Here is a 19436-nt window from a genome sequence, read left to right on the forward strand (position 1 = left end):
TTAAAATCCCTTAAATGTGAAGCTTATTGCCATAAGAGATGTTGTCTGCTTAAATGAGATTTCCTCCCAATGATGTGCCTTAAACTTTAGGTCACTAAAGTTTAGCAGAGTAAGCTGCTAAGTAAGTTGAAATGTAGGAACGCTTCAAGCTCTTATGCATGTCTTGCCCCTTTCCTCTTTCAAAATGCTATGTCAGCGGTTGATTAAAAACACCTTGCAGACTTTCCACAATGGCAAAGTGGTTTTGAAACAAAGCAGACACATTCAAGATGCATTGAGAACTGTAATAGAATCAGTTTTGCGACATGAAAAATGTTGTAAGACGGGGACGCAGGCTTGTGGAAGGTGATTGAGAAAACAGTTTTCTGGTATCTCCAGACGAAATCACACCTGTTCAAGAATAAAAAGGATCAACTTGAGGAATAGCTGTACGTATGCGATTTATCACTTTGTCTAGTTTATTCCAAATTTTCAATTTAAAATTGGCATGACCTTTATAGAATCAAGTATATATATAGTATTTCCAGAAAGTCGTTATTGTGGGAATTTTCCTTACCATGAGCGCGATGCGCCCCATCCAGGCCCCCACGGCCTCCAGAGTACCTGGTGACAGAAGCAGTTTGTAACAGGCTTGTCTTTCCACTTCTCTTCTGTAGGCTCTACTGGCAAAGCTCTGCACTGCTGGGAGGTGGGAGCACACGGGTGCTCAGCGAACTAAGGAAGGGAGAGGAAGAGGAGGAGGTGTGAACAACGAGCTGCCGCCGCCACTGCTGCTGCTGCAATGAACTGGCAACTTTACATTTCCCTCCTTGCGCTGCTCTCCTTTCGCAGGAAGGGTAAGAAGATGGAATGTTACGCACTGTGTCTCTGGGAGGGCGCTGGGCATCTTTGCTCTTGCTGCAAAAATCAGTGCTGCGTGGTGATTGGCCGGCAGCGGCGGCATTTGGCGAAGTGCCATCTGCTCCCGGCTGCTGAAGAGGCTGCGTGGCCACCCTGTGCTGCTAATGAGAAGCGCCGCACTTGGGTTTGAGGAAGCTGCTCCTGGACTGCTGGGTGCGTGTGCAGAGCTCGTGATCTTGCCCCGTGAAGCTACCGAGGGACGATCCGGGGACTGTGGGGTGGCGGATGGGAACTGCAGGGTGGGTGGTCGATCCTCTCCCCTGGGTGAGAGCCGGCGGGGGCGGGGGGTTGGTGGAGTGGCTCCCTGCTGGGTGGGCGAGAGCGACCAGGCAGGGGGCGCTTGTGCTTGTTGGGATGTGGGCGCCGACCTGCAGGGGCTGGGCGCCAGCGCTGTAGCACCTGCTGGGTTCTTACTTTGCCCCTTGGTGGCGTGTGCGCTGTATCTGTGCCATTTGGAGGGGGTTCTCTTCAGATCGAGAGGGGAGGTTCGAGGATGGGGGATGGAGAGACTTGTGGGGTGGGGGGGAGCAGATCTCAGTGGTGTCGGGTATGGGGAAATACGGTGGGAGACGGGGGCATCGTTTTCAGGGAGCGCAACCTCGCTGCCTTGTCCCAATCTCGCGTGCTGCCCCCGGAGCTCAACCCAGTGGCCTGGTCAGCAGATCTACAATTCCCCGGGTTTTCGGCTGTTGCTCCTGAATGCCAGATCAGTCTGCAACAAGGCTCCTCTGATTGCTGATCTTCTCATCGTGGAGAAGGCTGGTCTGGCATGCGTCACCGAGACACGGCTGGGGCCGGAGGGGGCGTTCCTCTCTCTGAAATGTGCTCGGCCAGTTTTCGAGTGTGGCACCGGCCTAGACTGCAGGGCAGGGGAGGGGGTGTTGCTGTTGTCATCCAAGAATCTCTGGTGGCTACCAGGGGCACCGCTCCACAAGTGCCCGGTTGTGAGACCCTCTTTTGCAGGCTGGGCTCTAGGGATCTGCTGGGACTGCTGCCGCTGCACCAGCCTCCCTGCCCGAGCTCCTTGACCTCACCGCGGGGTTGGTGGTGGAGCTTCCCAGGCTCATGGTTCTGGGAGACTTCAACCTGCCTTCCCTGGGGTGGGATCGGAGGTAGCTCGGCGGTTCGTGGAAGCCATGAGTTCCGTGGGCCTGTCCCAAGCCACCCAGGGCCCGACTAGGGATAGTGGTCACACTCCTGATCTGGCGTTCTTGTCGGAGCGTTGCTTACGTGATCTGGAACTGGTGGATCTATCTCTGATCCCCCTGGGTCATGGTCGGGTCATGCCTGGGTGGCTGTGAGCTCCGCTAGGGCCGCCCCCCTCCGCAGGGAGGCGGGACCTATCAGATCGGTCACCCCCGCGACCGATGGACCCGGCTGGGTTTCAGAGGGAGCTGGGGGTTATAGCTGAGGATCCGCTGCGTAGTCCTGCTGAGACCTTGGTTGCCGCCTGGGATAGGAGGGTGACCGAGACTCTAGACAGGATTGCGCCTATGCGACCTCTCCCGACCCGTGGACCTCATCGGGCCCCGTGGTATATGGAGGAACTGCGAGGAGTGACAACCAGCACCTTGGATTGGACCCGGAACCAAATCGGCAACCAGTGCAGCTCCCACAAAAGAGGTGACACATGGGCATGTCTAGGCTTGCGCAAAACTCTGCAGGCCGCTGCATTTTGAACCAACTGAACCTTCCGGATACTTTTCAAGGGCAGCCCCACGTACAGCGCATTACAATAGCCCAAACGGGAGGTGTCTAGGCTGTGGGTGACTGTGAGAAGGGCCTGTTGGTCCAGGAATGGGCGTAGCTGGCACACAACGTGAAGCTGTGCAGAGGCTCCCCTGGCCACGGCTGCCACCTGCTCTTCGAGTAGGACTCGTGAGTCCAGGAGGACCCCCAGGTTACGCACCGGGTCTCTCCGGGTGCTTTGCTGGTATCCAAGGCACAATCCCACACAGGGAGGAAGAACTGTCTGTGCTCATGCGGATAAAACCATCCAAGGAATTGTTCGTGGAAGATAAATTCAGCCTTGCATGGATTACTCGCTTCTTTTGGTCCATTCTTGGTCCTCTAACCCGGTGTTTCTCAAACTTCTTTCACCCGTGACCCCCTTCTGACCTTGCTTTTCTCCTGTGGCCTCCCTGTCCAGGTCCCATAACCAGCGAAGAAGATTGGCACTTACGCACTTGTCTTCTAACTAGAACATACATTTTTATTTGTACTAATTTTAGCAATGCCGTTTACAGTAGACAACCACATACAAAATTTTACTCTTAACGTAATTCATTAGTTGATTAATGTGACCCTTGGGACAGTAACTTTCTGACATCAACAGGACAGTATTTGCAGTGTAACACACTTTGATTTTTGGTGGCCCTCTTGGCACCTGTCGTGGCCCCTGTCTTTCACTTGTGGCCCCCTTGAAATACCCTGTGGCCCCAGGACCATATGGCCCCCAGCTGAGAACCTTCCAGTCCAACCCCTGCGACAGTCCCCTCGCCCACGTCCTCTGGGAGGCCAGCCCTGCCAAATGGATTTGCAGCAAATGGCTTTATGCAACCTGACACCCATTCCCTGGCTACTGCCCCATTTAAAAAACTTCCTTCCACATACAGTGGGTGTAATGTAGATTTTGTTCTTCATGAAAATTTAGCTATTGAAATAGAGGTGCTTATTTAAAAAACAACAACAACATTTTGAAGTCCACTTAGGAAGGAAATGATAGTTACGACCAGACCTCACACCGATGGCTATTGCAGTGTTCCCCCGATCACGACTGGTGGAGTTCCCTGCTGGCTTCCACAAGCAGTGTCAGCGAGGAGGCCGGCAGGGAGTCGGAAGTCGCAATCCCGTGAGGTCCTCGTTTAACTATGGCGACTGGGACGGCCGGAAGTGCTGTCGCTAAGTGGCGTAATCACATGGTTGTTTGACTTACAACTATGTTGGCTAACAACAGAGTTGCAGGTGCCGATTCCCCTTGTTAAACAAGGATTGCCTATATAGCTTTTAGTTTCTAGGGAGTAGTAATTTACAGTGTTGACGTTCATCTACTTCACAAGACTGTGAGGATTACAGCAAATTAATATACGCATAATTAAAGTGTTGTAATGATTTTATTTAAAGCTGTGCATTTTATGTTCATTAATACCACCTTAGATTAAGAACATTCTAGCGCACTTGTACCTTCTTGAAAAGAAAGGTTGAAAATTCTACGTGTTAGTTGCTCTGAAATTGTTTTCTTAATCTGTCCAATCATTCAGTTGTTTCCAAGTTACCCTTAGATGTTTTTCAGAAGATCCCATTTATTTTAATCAGAAGATTATTAGGTTCTCTCGTTTTGCATGTCCCCACGGCATGCTGGTGATTACAAAAGCTTTCGTATTAGATGAGTATAGATGTAACTTGGGAGTAGATTTTAACCACACTAATATGGATCGTTGGTGGACTATAGATGATAATTCCTCTTATCTCGTCTAAACCTTTAAGGATTACTTCAACAGAGCTATTAAATACTCAAAAGTAATTGTAATCAGAGCCATGCATTTCACGGGTCACCTCTTGTACGGATTACTGCAATGTGCTCTATGGAGGACTGCCCTGGAGGCTTCCGCTGGCCCAGAATGCCGTGCTGTGGGTAATTATGGGTGCACCTCAGCGATCCCATCTCACGTTGCTAGTTGGTGAACTGCAGTGGATTTCAGTGGACTTCCAGGTGCAATTTGGAGTTCTGGTTGCTACCTTTGAAGACCTGCGGCGCACAGCTTATTTGCGGGACTGCCCGTCTCCAGTTACCTTTGCCCACCCGATGAGAGTCGACAGGTGCGGACCCCGTCTCTGAAGCAGTGTCCGTCTGCCTTTCGCAAGGCTTTGATAATCTGTTCCCCCCCCCCCCAGGCATTGGGTAAGGAGGGTTTGTGAACCTACCCACTATGGTTGTTCCAATTGCTAAATTGTTTGCACAATTTGTTTTATGTTATGTTATGTTGTATTTTATTTGTATTTCACTTTGCAGTGTTTTGTTGCTTTTATTACGCACCACCTGGAGTCACTCGTGAGAGGGTGGCTATGTAGTAAACTCAGTAAATAAATAATCAAATAAATTAGGGTTCCCTGTTAACTGGGATTTTAAGTCAAGTATTTAAGACAACCTCAACATTGTACTTACACAGTTTCTACTAGTTTCGGATCGATATCGTTGCTCTTGGAAGTCACTTCCTAAAGAGTAAGAACACTTTCAATCTCATCTGTTTTTACTTTTGTAGCTTGTTTTGTTTTCTTCGTGTATTTGTTCTGTAGAATTGTAATTAAGACTTTTCCTAGCCAAAAAAAGATGCAAGGAGAACTTTACTTACTTCCTTATTAGGATTCCACTTGCCCTATTGAGAGATTTTGGGCCTGTTCCTCAAAAACTTTGAATAACGGCCTTTCAAAAGACCTTTTCCAATTGTATAGTGAAAGGGACTGTGTAGGGGTGCCCAGGCTGTGTTTCACAGAGTTCGTGATCATTGCTAATAAAGTCTTATCAGCAAAACTGCTTTTATCATCCTTCTCTGGACAGTAGTCTGGGCTGTGGTTTGAGAGACATGATCTGTTATCCTTTCAGTGCTGCTGCTCCATCACTGGTTAGTTGCTAAAAATATCCTGTAAAAGTTTTTCATTATGATGCCTGAAAAATAATAGGGAGTTTAAAAACGTTGATACTCCCATAAAAGCACCCATTCTAGAATGCAGTTTGGTTTGTTCAGATGAAATCAGTCAGTTGATGGTGCCTTTGTGAAATTCAGCACTGCTAAGGAGCATTTCCTGATGCTATTTTATAAATGGATTGAAACTGAGCTGTTAGAATAGGACCTGTGGCTATATACAGCAGTGCAGAAAGTCTAAGGGAGAGTCCCATAATAGATTGCAGTTCTTTCTATTAAACATCTCTGCTTTAAACCGATAGGACTTAAAAAAGTGCTTAGCTTTGACTAGTTCGGGTTCCTAAATGTTTGCTGCTGTTTTGTTTTTGGTGGTTGTGCATCTGTGACAGCCATGTATGAGATTGAATTAGCTTCTTCTGTAAGCTTCAGAAAATGGGAAAAAATAGTTACATCTTTAAAAAAGACACCTACATGGCAGTTGAAAACAGACACTGGTATTTTTATTCTTTATTACTATTAATTTTTAATATTTTTAATTTCACTTTGCCAGATGTCTGAAACCTCTGCCTAGAATATTTTTAAAAGTCAGTCTTCTGTCCATGAATAACAATGTTAGTCAATCAATCAATCAATCAATCAAATTCATTTCGGTCATAGACCAGCATACAACTAGTTGTGGCAGAGCGCTGGAAAGTGTTTGGCCTGAGAGATCAGAAAAAACACACACCAGGCATTTCTATAAAAATAAGTGTATTTACAGAAAGCATAAAAACATAAATAGTTTCATATCCAGATATCCTGGATAGGCTCAAAAGCTTCTTACATAAACATATTTACAAGCTCATGCATTCACACGCGCAGAGCTGTGACTGGAAGGAAGGCAGCAGAAAGGAAACGGAAACTGTAACAAGCCCAGGCAAATTCCTTCCCCAGGCAATTTCCCCAAACAGCAGCTTTTCCTTATATGGTCATCTTTTTCACACCCAAACCTGAGGACAGTTAAGTCTGACCTGTTCACCCTGCCGATACTTAAGAAAGTATTCAACTACCATGGTAACCAGGCTACCTGGCCTGTCTGTGAATTGCTTCTTGCATAACAACCTGTCATACCAACACTAGTAACAACAATTATGCTAAAATAGAAATACAAATAAAAAGTCATATTGTTAGCATAAAATAAGGTAAAGATGAAATTACTAAGGTAAAATTACAGAGTGCAAGTATTAAAAAACAAAAGAATCCTATAGAATTACAATTAATTTTACAATGAATAATCTAAATACTATAAATAACTAGGGCAAATAAGTACAAAAGGACATAAGTAATACTAGAATTTGTAAAACACTATGAGAATGTAAAGCTATGCTAGCTTATATTGTCAAATCAAATCAATTTTTATTTGGCCATAGACCAGCAATTAAACCAGAAGATTCACATCTAATTAGAATAAAAGAAAAAACACTTAAAATTCTAAGAAAAATTAGAAGAAATATTGTGGCATGCTGTACAAATTATAGAGCAATATTTAGCTATGGTCAGTGAAGTAAAATCAGATTGGTCTGATAGAAACAGCTTGAGATAAAAAAATCCAAACAACCTGGATGTTTAGTAAAAAAATTGAGGTAATAATTTCTGACGAGCATCTGCATAGAGGGGACAGTATAAAATGACATCTTCCATCATTTCAATTACTCCTCTGCCACATGGGCATAATCTTTGATCGAAAGGAACATTTTGATACGTCCCTCCGATAACAGCTGTTGGACAGGCACTGAATCTAGCCAAAGATAAGGCCCTTCTAAATTCTGGAATCGTTATGCAGCTAAGATACCTAGCTGGTTGGAGAAAATGTGCAGAACGGCCCCTCCAAAAAAATGTTTTTAGATAAAACTGATAAATCTGATTGTAGCTCTAAATCAATGGCCCTTTGTTTGAGATCAGCTAGTGCGCGTTCATAGCCCAACAAGATAATGGCTGCCCCTGAAAAGCCATATAATTGCAGTTTGGCATGTATTGCCTGGCACCAAGAAGATTGAAAGCTGTCAGTCATAATCAAAGAGGCCAAGCCAACTGGGAAGACAATGTTAGTCACAATCCCAGCTTTGTGCTTATTTGCTGAAAATTGAGATTTAGTTTTAAAAGGCTCCATTGCACTGACCCAAAAAGTGAACATCTGTTGATTTTAAATTGCTCTTTATAGGTTGGAATTTAAAATATCCTAATGCAAAAAATAATTCATTGAGGGGTATTGTGTGAGAGTGGTTTTCTAAAAGAAGCACTGGAGCCAAATTATGGCTTTTCCTTACAGACTGAAGTAACTTATCCTAATAAGAAAGCAGCCTGTCCTAATGTGTAAGCCACCTAGAGTTACTTTCTGGTTAAGACAACGTGTAAATTTGTTAAGTAAATACATTTTCAATGTATAAAATAACTTCAGATCTCAGATTTGTAATTATTAATATATTCTGTACTCTGCTGTGCTAACAAAATAAAAAAAAATCATCTGTTACAATGCATTGATGTGAGACTCTGGGGGAAAAATTCCTAGCATGGAATATGCTGAAATATTTAGAAAGTTTCTGTCTAAAGGCTGCATTGGAAGCAAAACATTTCACTGCCAGCCAAGAATTAGTTTTCTAACTAGCTGTTTGGAGGAAGGCTAAAAATGGACAGGCCAGTACAGGTAGTCCTCATCTGGTGACCACAGTTGGGATTGGCAGCTTGGTCCTTAAGTGAAGTGATTGCTAAGTGAAACTGAGACTGTGCTTACAATCAGTTCAGCTTTCCTTTGCTTTACAGACCTGCAAAGGTCGTCATGTCAGGATCCACAATCAGGCGAACGCAGCGCGTCTGATTGTGTTCTCCTGCCTTACGTATCAAGGTGTGTCAAGACTGGCTGTGAACTGGATGGGAGGGGGAGCATTCCGGAAGGGCACTTAGGGTTTGTTTGGGAAAAAGCAAGAAGCCAAGGTCGAGCTGTTTGGAGACATCTGGAGCAGGTGGAATTGAGACGGGGGGGGGGGGGCTGGGATTGCATGGGCAGTGGAACATTTTAATTAGAGAAAAAGGCGCGAATTGGCATTCGCAGCTTTGTATCAGACCTGCGTACTTCTTTCCAGTAAAATCCTTTTCTGCATCTGCTGTAGTGCCTGGAAGCTGCTAGTATTGGAAACTGAGTACTGCAGTTCTTAAACATAGATAGGAGGATTGGTCATGAACTTTTTTGTCACCATCGTAACTGTGAATGGTCACTAAACAAGGCTGTTGCTAAACTAGGACTACCTGTACTTTACATTTAAGATACTTGTGTTTGGAGAGTATTAATATATGCAGTCAACCACCACCTTCAGTCTAGAAAAAATGGTATGTTCGTCTGCTTTATGTTTAATGTTGCTTGATAGTTTCTACTCTAGTTTGGTAGGTCATACTGCAGTTCCTGGTTGCAGAATGGTCAGAACGCTGTCCTTGCAGAGATAGCCATAGGCTCTGAAATGCAGACTGGGAGCTTTGCAGCTTCCCCTTCGCAGCAGCTGATCAGATAGTCTGTTGGAGGGAATAAGCATTTAAATTTAGTTCCCTTTCCTGCGGCATATAGATTTTGAGTTCTATGTATAGTAGCTGAAAATACCTCTGCGCTCAGCTTCAAAACTTTGGGCAGTGGAAACGGTGCTGCATGGAAAAGCCCTTAACATCATAAATATCAAGGATCCCAGATTCAAAAGTGGGGCGGGACCTGTAATAGGAATGTTTACCAAATACAGATACATAATCTGGAATGATGGGTGGTAGATGTTTATGTATTGAATATTAAAGAAAACGTAGACTTAAAATACTTACGTTGCTATGAATTAGGAAAGGTTCCAAAACTGTTTCATCAGTGAGTACATCTGTCATTTGTCTGTTTGAGTCCTTTATGACCCAAATCTTGACATCCTCCGGAACCGTGTGGACTGCAGACCCAAAATCCTTAGCCTTACTTACCTTTATTTGCTTCCTGTGCAGCAGACTTCCTGGACAGCAGGCCCTTGAGGAATTATGGGAAGGGGGACACCGATGCCAGGAAGGAAGATGGGGGGAGCACAGCAGCTGCTCCTCCCCAGAAGAAGCTGTGGTGTCACTGTCAAGACTACTGTCCTGACGATTCAGAAAACAGCAACTGCAGGTTGGTGGGAAATCTTCACACAGTGTGTATTTTACATAAGTTGCTACACTGGCGTCATGTCCATTCAGTGTCCTTTGACTTAAGCGCTTTTCGTAGAGTAACAGAATAACGAGAAATCCGTCTGTGAATGGGATGGTGGTGGACGATGCTACCCCAGTAAATCTGAGGCTTTAGAAAAGTAAATATCGGTTGCTAGGGAAAGGGAAAAGGCGTTGCAGGGCTGCCTCACTTGTGCTCCTCCTCGGCTTGTCTCTTTGGTGGCGGTTCCTCTTTTTCCCCCTTAGTTCATTTTCCTGCTCGGGCATTCCATATCTTTCTTTACTTGTACGCTGGTGTTAAGCCGACGAGTCTTCTGAGGCCGGTCTGTTCCTGCTCAGGGTCATGCAGGTGCTGTTGGACGGCTGCACCCATCAAATGCTGGGGCAGCTGGGCCAAGGTCAGAAAAGTTTCGTATTCTGTTTCCTTCCCCCACAGCCCTGCTCGAGCCTGAACTACACACAAACACGCAGTGGACTATTTTTGGCATCAAATAGTAGCTCCTTAGGCCAAGGAGGTCACAAATTGAGTTTATTTGTCATTGTTCCCTTGGTATTAGACTGGTGATAATTTCTCTCTGCCAAAGAACGACATTGGATATGGGGCAATATTATTATAATAATGGCAGGAAAAAAGAAGATAAATGTATTCAGTGGTGCTGATTCCTAACTTGGTATTTGGTGTTTGGAATTAATAATGATTGATCCAAGACAAAATATTACTGAGCGTATTTGTTTCGTGCGAACACATTTTCCTACAAGCTATAGGCACGGTTTATCAGTGCTTCTTATTTATTTCATAGACAGACCCAAGCCGTACATACAGCCTACCCTGCTTGTAAGAGAATGGTTCTTGATAGAGTAAGGATGCGAAGTGTCCATGAAATCTGGTGTGTTCTCTCTGGATAATGGAGAGCCAGTTTGGTCTAGTGGTTAAGGCAGCGGGCTAGAAACCAGGAGGCTGTGAGTTCTGGTCCCGCCTTAGCCATGAAAGCCGGCTGGGTGACCCTGGGCCAGTCCCTCTCTCTCAGCCCAGCCCACCTCACAGGGTTGCTGTTGTGGGGAAAACAGGAGGAGGAGGGAGCATTAGGGATGTTCGCCCCCTTGAGTTATTTATAAAAATAATAAAGGTGGGATAGTAAATAAATAAATAAAATGATGCTTTTTACGTTTCTGAAGATCCAGAAAATGTACAGGGACATCTTAGATGCATACAATTATCAGTGTTTTTCACTCAGTTAAGATGATGGTTTAAATGGCTTTCAAGTCCTTCCTTCTTTCTTAACAGTAGAATTGCTGCCTTGTGTTACTTTATAAAAAAAACACCTAATTCTTTGGGTTAAAAAAATCCATTATTAGAATTAAATCAAGGAATAAACTTCATAGTTTGTAAATCCAGTTTATTGAATATTCTATACAGACAGTATTTAAAACTTACAAGATTTGGCTCTTCTTTTACAGAATATATGTTCGCACATGTAAACACACCCAGGCCGTTCAGAACACATTAGGGTGCCTGTATTGGTGAATGTGACAATTGATGTTATAAACATTATAAATTTTAAGCAACTTTTAAAGAAGTGTTCCCTGCTGCTTCTAGCTCTCTAAGAAGTTTCCAGTCTTCGTGTCCTAGAAAGTGTAACTTTAGCTGTTCCTTTTGTGCCACTTCACACAGATCAGGGTGCACTTTGAAGGATGCAAAGGTGAAACATCTAACTGCAGAATGCACCTCCCTGTCTGTCCAAGTGCCACAAAATCGACAGCTGGCAATTTGTACCCTGTGTGGAAAATTTCACAAGAAGAGGGAGGAGATTTGTTTAAAGCATTTAGTTTGGGCTCAGAAGGAAACCCGCAGGCTCTGGACCCTTTTCAAGGCTGTGGCATTGGGTCTCATTGTTAACGTACATCACCAAAAGGATATGTAAACGCTGTCAGCCTGCCTGCAGGAGGAAATGGCTGAGTGCACAGGGGTCTGCAGGATGGATTGATTGACAAGGACCTTTTTCTGGGGGAAGTGAAAGCTATTGAAAGGGTCTCCTAAACCTGGGGTTGCAAAGGTTACGTCAACCTTCAGCCTTTTGAACACTAACCATCACCATGTAAACGTCCTGCACCTGGGAACTTCCAAACACACATTTATTTGTTAGTCCTTTAGGAAAGCCTTTCTGTAATAAAACTTGGATGTTTTCCAAGCACTCACACATCTCTTTAAAAGCACTGCATTATGAACAATTCCAGCCAAGTGAATGTTTACAACAACAACACTTCTCTGAGGTGCTGAATTTGAGACATCTTCTTTAAGCCCAAATGTGATGGTGTTATAAAAAGATAGCCAGCAACTGCCCTCCTACAGTTAAGTGTCCTTTTCCTCATGAAGCAGCTCTACAATAACTTTATAAAAAAATGTCCATTAAATAATTGACAGGAGAGGGAATTTAGGAAACTTTTAAGCATCCCGGTAATTATAAAGGCACTGTTGAGCAGAAAAAAAGGATGCCTGTCAGTTTTAAAATTTGGCAAGTTTTATCCTAATTGTGAAAAAGAGCAGTTGTATTAATTATTTCTGTCAAAAATGTTTTAGTCGCTATCCGTTTTTAAAAGAAATCTAAATATAAAAAGCCTGGCATTAAATTGTCTTGCTTCTACAGGTGGTTGTTTATTCGTTCAGTCACTTCCGACTCTCCGTGACTTCATGGACCAGCCCACGCCAGAGCTTCCTGTCGGTCGTCAGCATCCCCAGCTCCCCCAGGGACGGGTCCGTCACCTCTAGAATATCATCCATCCACCTTGCCCTTGGTCGGCCCCTCTTCCTTTTGCCCTCCACTCTCCCTAGCATCAGCATCTTCTCCAGGGTGTCCTGTCTTCTCATTATGTGGCCAAAGTATTTCAGTTTTGCCTTTAATGTCATTCCCTCAAGTGAGCAGTCTGGCTTGATTTCCTGGAGGATGGACTGGTTTGATCTTCTTGCAGTCCAAGGCACTCTCAGGATTTTCCTCCAACACCACAGTTCAAAAGCATCTATCTTCCTTCACTCAGCCTTCCTTATGGTCCAGCTCTCGCAGCCATATGTTACTACGGGGAACACCATTGCTTTAACTATGCGGACCTTTGTTGTCAGTGTGACGTCTCTGCTCTTAACTATTTTATTGAGATTTGTCATTGCTCTTCTCCCAAGGATTAAGCGTCTTCTGATTTCCTGTCTGCAGTCAGCATCTGCAGTAATCTTCGTACCTAGAAATACAAAGTCTTTCACTGCTTCTACATTTTCTCCCCCTATTTGCCAGTTATCAATCAAGCTGGTTGCCATAATCTTGGTTTTTTTGAGGTTTAGCTTCAAGCCAGCTTTTGCACTTTCTTCTTTCACCTTCGTCATAAGGATCCTCAGTTCCTCTTCGCTTTCAGCCATCAAAGTGGTATCATCTGCATATCTGAGATTGTTAATGTTTCTTCCAGCAATTTTAACTCCAGCCTTGGATTCCTCAAGCCCAGCTTGTCGCATGATGTGTTCTGCGTACAAGTTGAATAGGTAGGGTGAGAGTATACAGCCCTGCCATACTCCTTTCCCAATCTTAAACCAGTCCGTTGTTCCGTGGTCTGTTCTTACCGTTGCTACTTGGTTGTTACACAGATTCTTCAGGAGGCAGACAAGATGTCTTGGTATCCCCATACCGCTAAGAACTTGCCACAACTTGCTTCTACAGGTAGTCCTCGCTTAACGACCACAGTTGAGACCAGCAACTCTGTCGCTAAGCAATGCAGTTGTTAAGTGAGACATCATGACAGATTTATGATCTCACTTCTGCTGCGGTTGTTAAGTGAATCACCCACAGTCTTTTTACTGCCGGCTTCTCCATTGACTCTGCTTGTCGGAAGCCGGCGGTGAAGCGCGCAACTGGTGATTGTGTGACCGTGGAACGCTGCAACGGTTGTAGAATCTCATGGCTACCAGGGCATGGCAGGATCTCATGGCTACCAGGGCATGATCTGACCATCACAGGGGAGACACTGAATGCTCCCTCGGTGGCAGATCACAATGCCCCTGCTCCAGACAGAAAACCAGATCCAGGGCGTGACTGCTGTCTCGTGTCAGGCCCTGGATGACCTGGGATAGGCCCTTGGCTGTCATGGTGGCCATGCACTCCTGAGCCACCTCAGGCCCCGCCTCCAGGGAAGGCAGCTTGAAGACCCCCAAGGCCTTAAGTCTGGGGAACTCCACTGCCAACCCTGAGACGGAGTCAAGGCGCTCAGGCCGGGGGGTTGCCACACAGCAGGGAGGCTGGTACAGGAACAACAGATTCAGGAACAGGGCCTCCCATCCGGCATCGTGTGGAGCAGCAGTGCCCCTGGAGGCTCCCCGATGACAACCGCCCCCCCCCCCCCGCGGTGGTGTCTAAGCTGATGCCACCCCCAAAACCCAGCTGGGCTGGGGTTAGGGGAACACTTCCCTGAACCCAGCCAGGTCTCGGTAATACGTGCCGGGTTGGCCCTCTCGTCTGTGAGGAGGTCCCAGACAAGGGGGGCCATACTACCACCTGACCTGACGTGGAGGTGAGACCCGGGGCCTCCGAAGGTCTGCTGACCGGGGCTGAGTGCTTTCTACCATGAACCTACCTGTATCCAGATCTATTGAATAAAAGTAAGCTATCTCTATTTTTCTTCATCTAACTACAGTGTGAAGACTGAATTTATTTCTGAACTTAATTAAGCTGAATGTGCAAGTTCCTTTTTTGGTTCACGCTTCTACTCTGCAAAATTGCTGTTTGCTGCTTGGAGTTCTTTTATTAATGTTTAAAAACTCCATCAATGATACCTGCTTAAGCAGCTTCTGGGCTGTGTCCTTTTTTTGACATTTAGTAAACACATCAGTTGAAATCATCCCCTTTTATTAAAACATTGCCGTCTATTTTCAGGGTCTGTCAGTATTTCTGTTACATGCTATATGATTATTATTTTTTTCAGATGTTTACTTTGGCTATAAAAAATCACTCTTGATAATAGAACATCGCACACCACATTTTTGCTTTATTAATTATTCCATGCAAGGCTGTAGGGTATATATTAGCATTGATATATATGTGTTCATACACCTACACACTCAATTATTAAATAATAATTATTATTATAAATAATTGGATTCAGTTGATTGCATGTGTAGGTGTATGAACACGTATATGTCAATGCTAAAATATGACTTTTAAAAAAAATCAGGCATATTTGAGTTCATCTGTAAGTCATGATTAAGTTTCTCTTCTTTTGCTTATTCTTTGTATCTTATCCTGTTTTCACATTGTGGATTGTTGAAAACTTTTAAATCTCAAGTTTCCTTATTTTGACCTTATAGAACACCATGGTTTAATAAGTTGGGCTCCTGAGGAGAGAAAGTGCTGGGGTGGGTATTTATTTGTTTCCCACTCAGTGATCGCTGATTAACATCTGAGCTGGCTCAGTAAAACCTTTTGCTAATGTTGTTGAATAACCCATATGCTACCTTTCATCCTGGATTCCAGGACAGTCATAACATTCTGTTATGATTCTGTTTCTTCACACTTTGAAGCAGGAAAGACACAGAAATAGTAGTATAAGACATACAGTAAGCTTAAAATGAATTGAAAAAGTCTTCCACCAAAAATGCATTTAAAAAATGAATATCAGAGCTCCATTATAGTTTGCATAATTGTACAGCCCACTTTTGGCTCCCCAAAAGGATACCCATTACTTTTGCTAAAACAGGTAAAATGCAACAAGAAACTGTAAAGACTCATGAAGAAAACTTCAGAAAAAAATACTCAAATACTTCAAAGTCTTCGTAAAATGAAAGATCTTTGCCTGGATCATCTGTGCTGACAAGGCAGCCTTAGGCAGTTGTCTTTGAGGCATGCGTTTTAAGGATGGACATTGTAAACACTTGTTATAAAGATGGAATAAATGGAAATACGTAAATTCTCTTCTAGTTTCAGTTAGTTTAATTTAAAAAACCTCTCAAGTCTTTGTTGTATACATGGTCAAGCCATGACTTGGTCACTCTTAGTACAGCAACATTCAATTCTGGTCTTCTTGCTGTAGAGCTTTTCAAGTCAACCCAATCAGAATTCTTAATTTTTAGTTTGTCTAAAGAAACCTCCCATGATCAGAAATTACGGTTTAATATCAGCCTATCCATGATTATAAACTTGTCCTATAGAACCCTGGGGTTTAAGAGTTAATGTTCTAATCTCCTGTGGTCACACTGCAGAGGGCTAGACAGGGAATCCAAATCATGTCCATACCATAGTAACGTTAATCTTGTCCAGTCACCTTACTGAATATGTAGTTTCATAATTTTTCTTCCACACAATGTATAACTGTTTAATAATAGGCTTATAATAAATGCTCAAGATCCTGCAAGGTAGACTTCAGCAGTTCATGGAGCGAGAATTGCCAGACGTACAAGCTGGGTTTAGAAAAGGCAGAGGAACTAGAGACCAAATTGCCAATATCCGCTGGATAATGGAAAAAGCCAGGGAGTTTCAGAAAAACATCTATTTCTGTTTTATTGACTATTCTAAAGCCTTTGACTGTGTGGACCATAACCAATTGTGGCAAGTTCTTAGTGGTATGGGGATACCAAGTCATCTTGTATGCCTCCTGAAGAATCTGTATAACGACCAAGTAGCAACAGTAAGAACAGACCACGGAACAACAGACTGGTTTAAGATTGGGAAAGGAGTACGGCAGGGCTGTATACTCTCACCCTACCTATTCAACTTGTATGCAGAACACATCATGCGACAAGCTGGCCTTGAGGAATCCAAGGCTGGAGTTAAAATCTCTGGAAGAAACATTAACAATCTCAGATATGCAGATGATACCACTTTGATGGCTGAAAGTGAAGAGGAACTGAGGAGCCTAATGATGAAGGTGAAAGAAGAAAGTGCAAAAGCTGGTTTGCAGCTAAACCTCAAAAAAACCAAGATTATGGCAACCAGCTTGATTGATAACTGGCAAATAGAGGGAGAAAATGTAGAAGCAGTGAAAGACTTTGTATTCCTAGGTGCAAAGATTACTGCAGATGCTGACTGCAGTCAGGAAATCAGAAGGCGCTTAATCCTTGGAAGAAGAGCAATGACAAATCTCGATAAAATAGTTAAGAGCAGAGACATCACACTGACAACAAAGGCCCGCATAGTTAAAGCAATGGTGTTCCCTGTAGTAACATATGGCTGCGAGAGCTGGACCATAAGGAAGGCTGAGCGAAGGAAGATCGATGCTTTTGAACTGTGGTGTTGGAGGAAAATTCTGAGAGTGCCTTGGACTGCAAGAAGATCCAACCAGTCCATCCTCCAGGAAATAAAGCCAGACTGCTCACTTGAGGGAATGATATTAAAGGCAAAACTGAAATACTTTGGCCACATAATGAGAAGACGGGACACCCTGGAGAAGATGCTGATGCTAGGGAGAGTGGAAGGCAAAAGGAAGAGGGGCCGACCAAGGGCAAGATGGATGGATGATATTCTAGAGGTGACGGACTCGTCCCTGGGGGAGCTGGGGGTGTTGACGACCGACAGGAAGCTCTGGCGTGGGCTGGTCCATGAAGTCACGAAGAGTCGGAAGCGACTAAACGAATAAACAACAACAACAATAAATGTTTGGATTATGTACTTGATTACTGTAATATGAAAGTTCTTTTTGGCTACAAATGTGTATTTTATTTGTTAAAATAATTAAGATTTTTGCTTAGTCCACAAGTTAGAAAATAAATACATTAAATCTATTTTCTTAATATTTTGGAACATTAATTTAAAATCAGTTGATTAAAATCAGTCTAATTAATAATGGCTTGTACTCTTACAGGGTATCTGCATGCTTATTTAGAAATCTTATCTTACTGAATTCATTGAGATTTGCACACGGCTATGCTTGTGGGGCACTGCAATTTTTTTTTTGGTAACAAAATCATTGTGGCTTGGATCCAGAGTTGCAGTTCTGCAAATGGAAACCCTTCTTCCATTTACAGAATAGAGCCATCATAAAATACCCACTTGAAGGTGGAGTTGATTTTACTAATTCCTTCCTCCAGCAGCCACTTCCATACCGATCCAAGGATCTCCCAAGCCTCCCAGTACATTTTTGGGAGATATATCTAACCTTGGTATCCAACTGAGGGGTAAGAGAGAAAATAGTATGCTTTATTTTATGGAATAATTTATCTTACTCTGACCGTAACTTTTTCCTCTTTTTTTTTTGGTGCCTTCGAGTCAGTGTTGACTCCTGGTGGCTGCCTGGATCCATCTCTGCAGTTTTCTTGGCAAGACTTCAGAAGTGTTTGCCCTTGCCTCCTTCCTAGGGCTGAGAGAGAGTGGTTGGCCCAAGGTCACCCAGCTATCCTTGTGCCTTAGGTGGGACTAGAACTCAGCCTCCTGGTTCCTGATACCTTAACCACTACACCATACTGTCTCTCATGTTTACTGCAACGTCATTTGCATTTAAGTCAGGCAGCCCAAAGTGCCTAGCCGTCACTGGATGATCAGCACGCCTTCCTCTTTTTGTGCTGTCTGTTCTGATATTACGAAAGCTTTTTCAGTACCCATTTCTCAGGTCATTTTCAGAATGTTATTACCAAACATTTGGTCATTTATTATTTACTTTATAGTAAATGGTATATATTTATAGCTCATCCTCTATCCAGAAGATGTTCTAGCATGTTAGTACCATATTTTCATTTTTTAAAAAAAAGTTAATTGCTATTAATTATTCCTGTGTTTCTCAATTGCCCTTGTTCATTGCTATGAATGGAAGGCAGGCGCCATGTGAATAAATAAAATACAGTATAATTTTATTTTAATTGACTAATGGGAAGAGTGTCAATTAAATATTAAACTACATCATCACTGTGATTTTCCTCATTTGCATACTAGCATCTTACTCTAAATGACGTGAAATACATATTTCTCAATGTATGTCATGTGTGACATGGGCAGTGTAAATTAACGTGTTGTGTAATAGTATCATTATGGGAATGCTGTAACCATCACAGAAACTTGATCTGTTGTATGCAAGGCCTGTTGTATCAAGGTCTGAGAAACTGAGTTCTCACTGTAATGCAATATATCACTTCAATGAATGAATTTCAATCTTTTCCTGGGTGTAAGGGATAAAGTTGATGAAGTAGTTACCAGTGTTTCCCAGAGGAAGCAAGTGCTATGTAAACTTCAAGCAGGTGCTTTTCGACCTCAAGGCTCAGAAGGGAGCATCCAAGTTTACATTGACTTGAAAGCAGGGGAGGAAAAGGCCTATAATTTAAACCTTGCAACAGTGACTAACAGACAGACAGAGAGACATGCATGCATACATACGTGCATACATACGTATCCCCTCTCATTAGGTCTACGGTTGTAGTAACTTTCCATCACTTCCAGGTCCTCTTGTCTCCATGTATGGTATTGACTTATTGTCAGTTTGCCCTGAGGCGGACCTCGTTAATCCAGGTGACGCCCGAGCCGGCATGACTCTCTTAGTTTGTGTCACTCTCATCTTTGAGGTAGGCAGGTAAAGCATTGGGGGGCCTTTGCCCAAGGATCCCTACTGGTAAGGTAGGTACAAGTAGCTGGCATTGTGCACAGGAACATCTGCACAGTGTATGGGCTGGACCCTCCCAAGTCCAGATGGGAGATTCCACAGAGGGTCGTGGAGAATGACAGGGCTAAGATCCTGCGGGAC

The 19436-nt window shown here is 43.7% G+C and overlaps 1 protein-coding gene across 1 annotated transcript in view; it reads left to right on the top strand.

Moving 5' to 3' along the window:
* The first annotated feature begins 781 nt into the window (after positions 1–781).
* Positions 782–19436, top strand: part of LOC134487790 (bone morphogenetic protein receptor type-1B-like) — a 65449-nt gene continuing 46794 nt past the window's right edge. Inside the window, exons 1-2 of the mRNA XM_063289848.1 lie at positions 782–836; positions 9546–9705. Of these exons, the coding sequence (XP_063145918.1) occupies positions 782–836; positions 9546–9705 (215 nt within the window). The remainder of the gene's footprint in view (positions 837–9545; positions 9706–19436) is intronic.

Source organism: Candoia aspera, chromosome 1 (assembly GCF_035149785.1).
Source record: "Candoia aspera isolate rCanAsp1 chromosome 1, rCanAsp1.hap2, whole genome shotgun sequence".
Classification (NCBI taxonomy): domain Eukaryota; kingdom Metazoa; phylum Chordata; class Lepidosauria; order Squamata; family Boidae; genus Candoia; species Candoia aspera.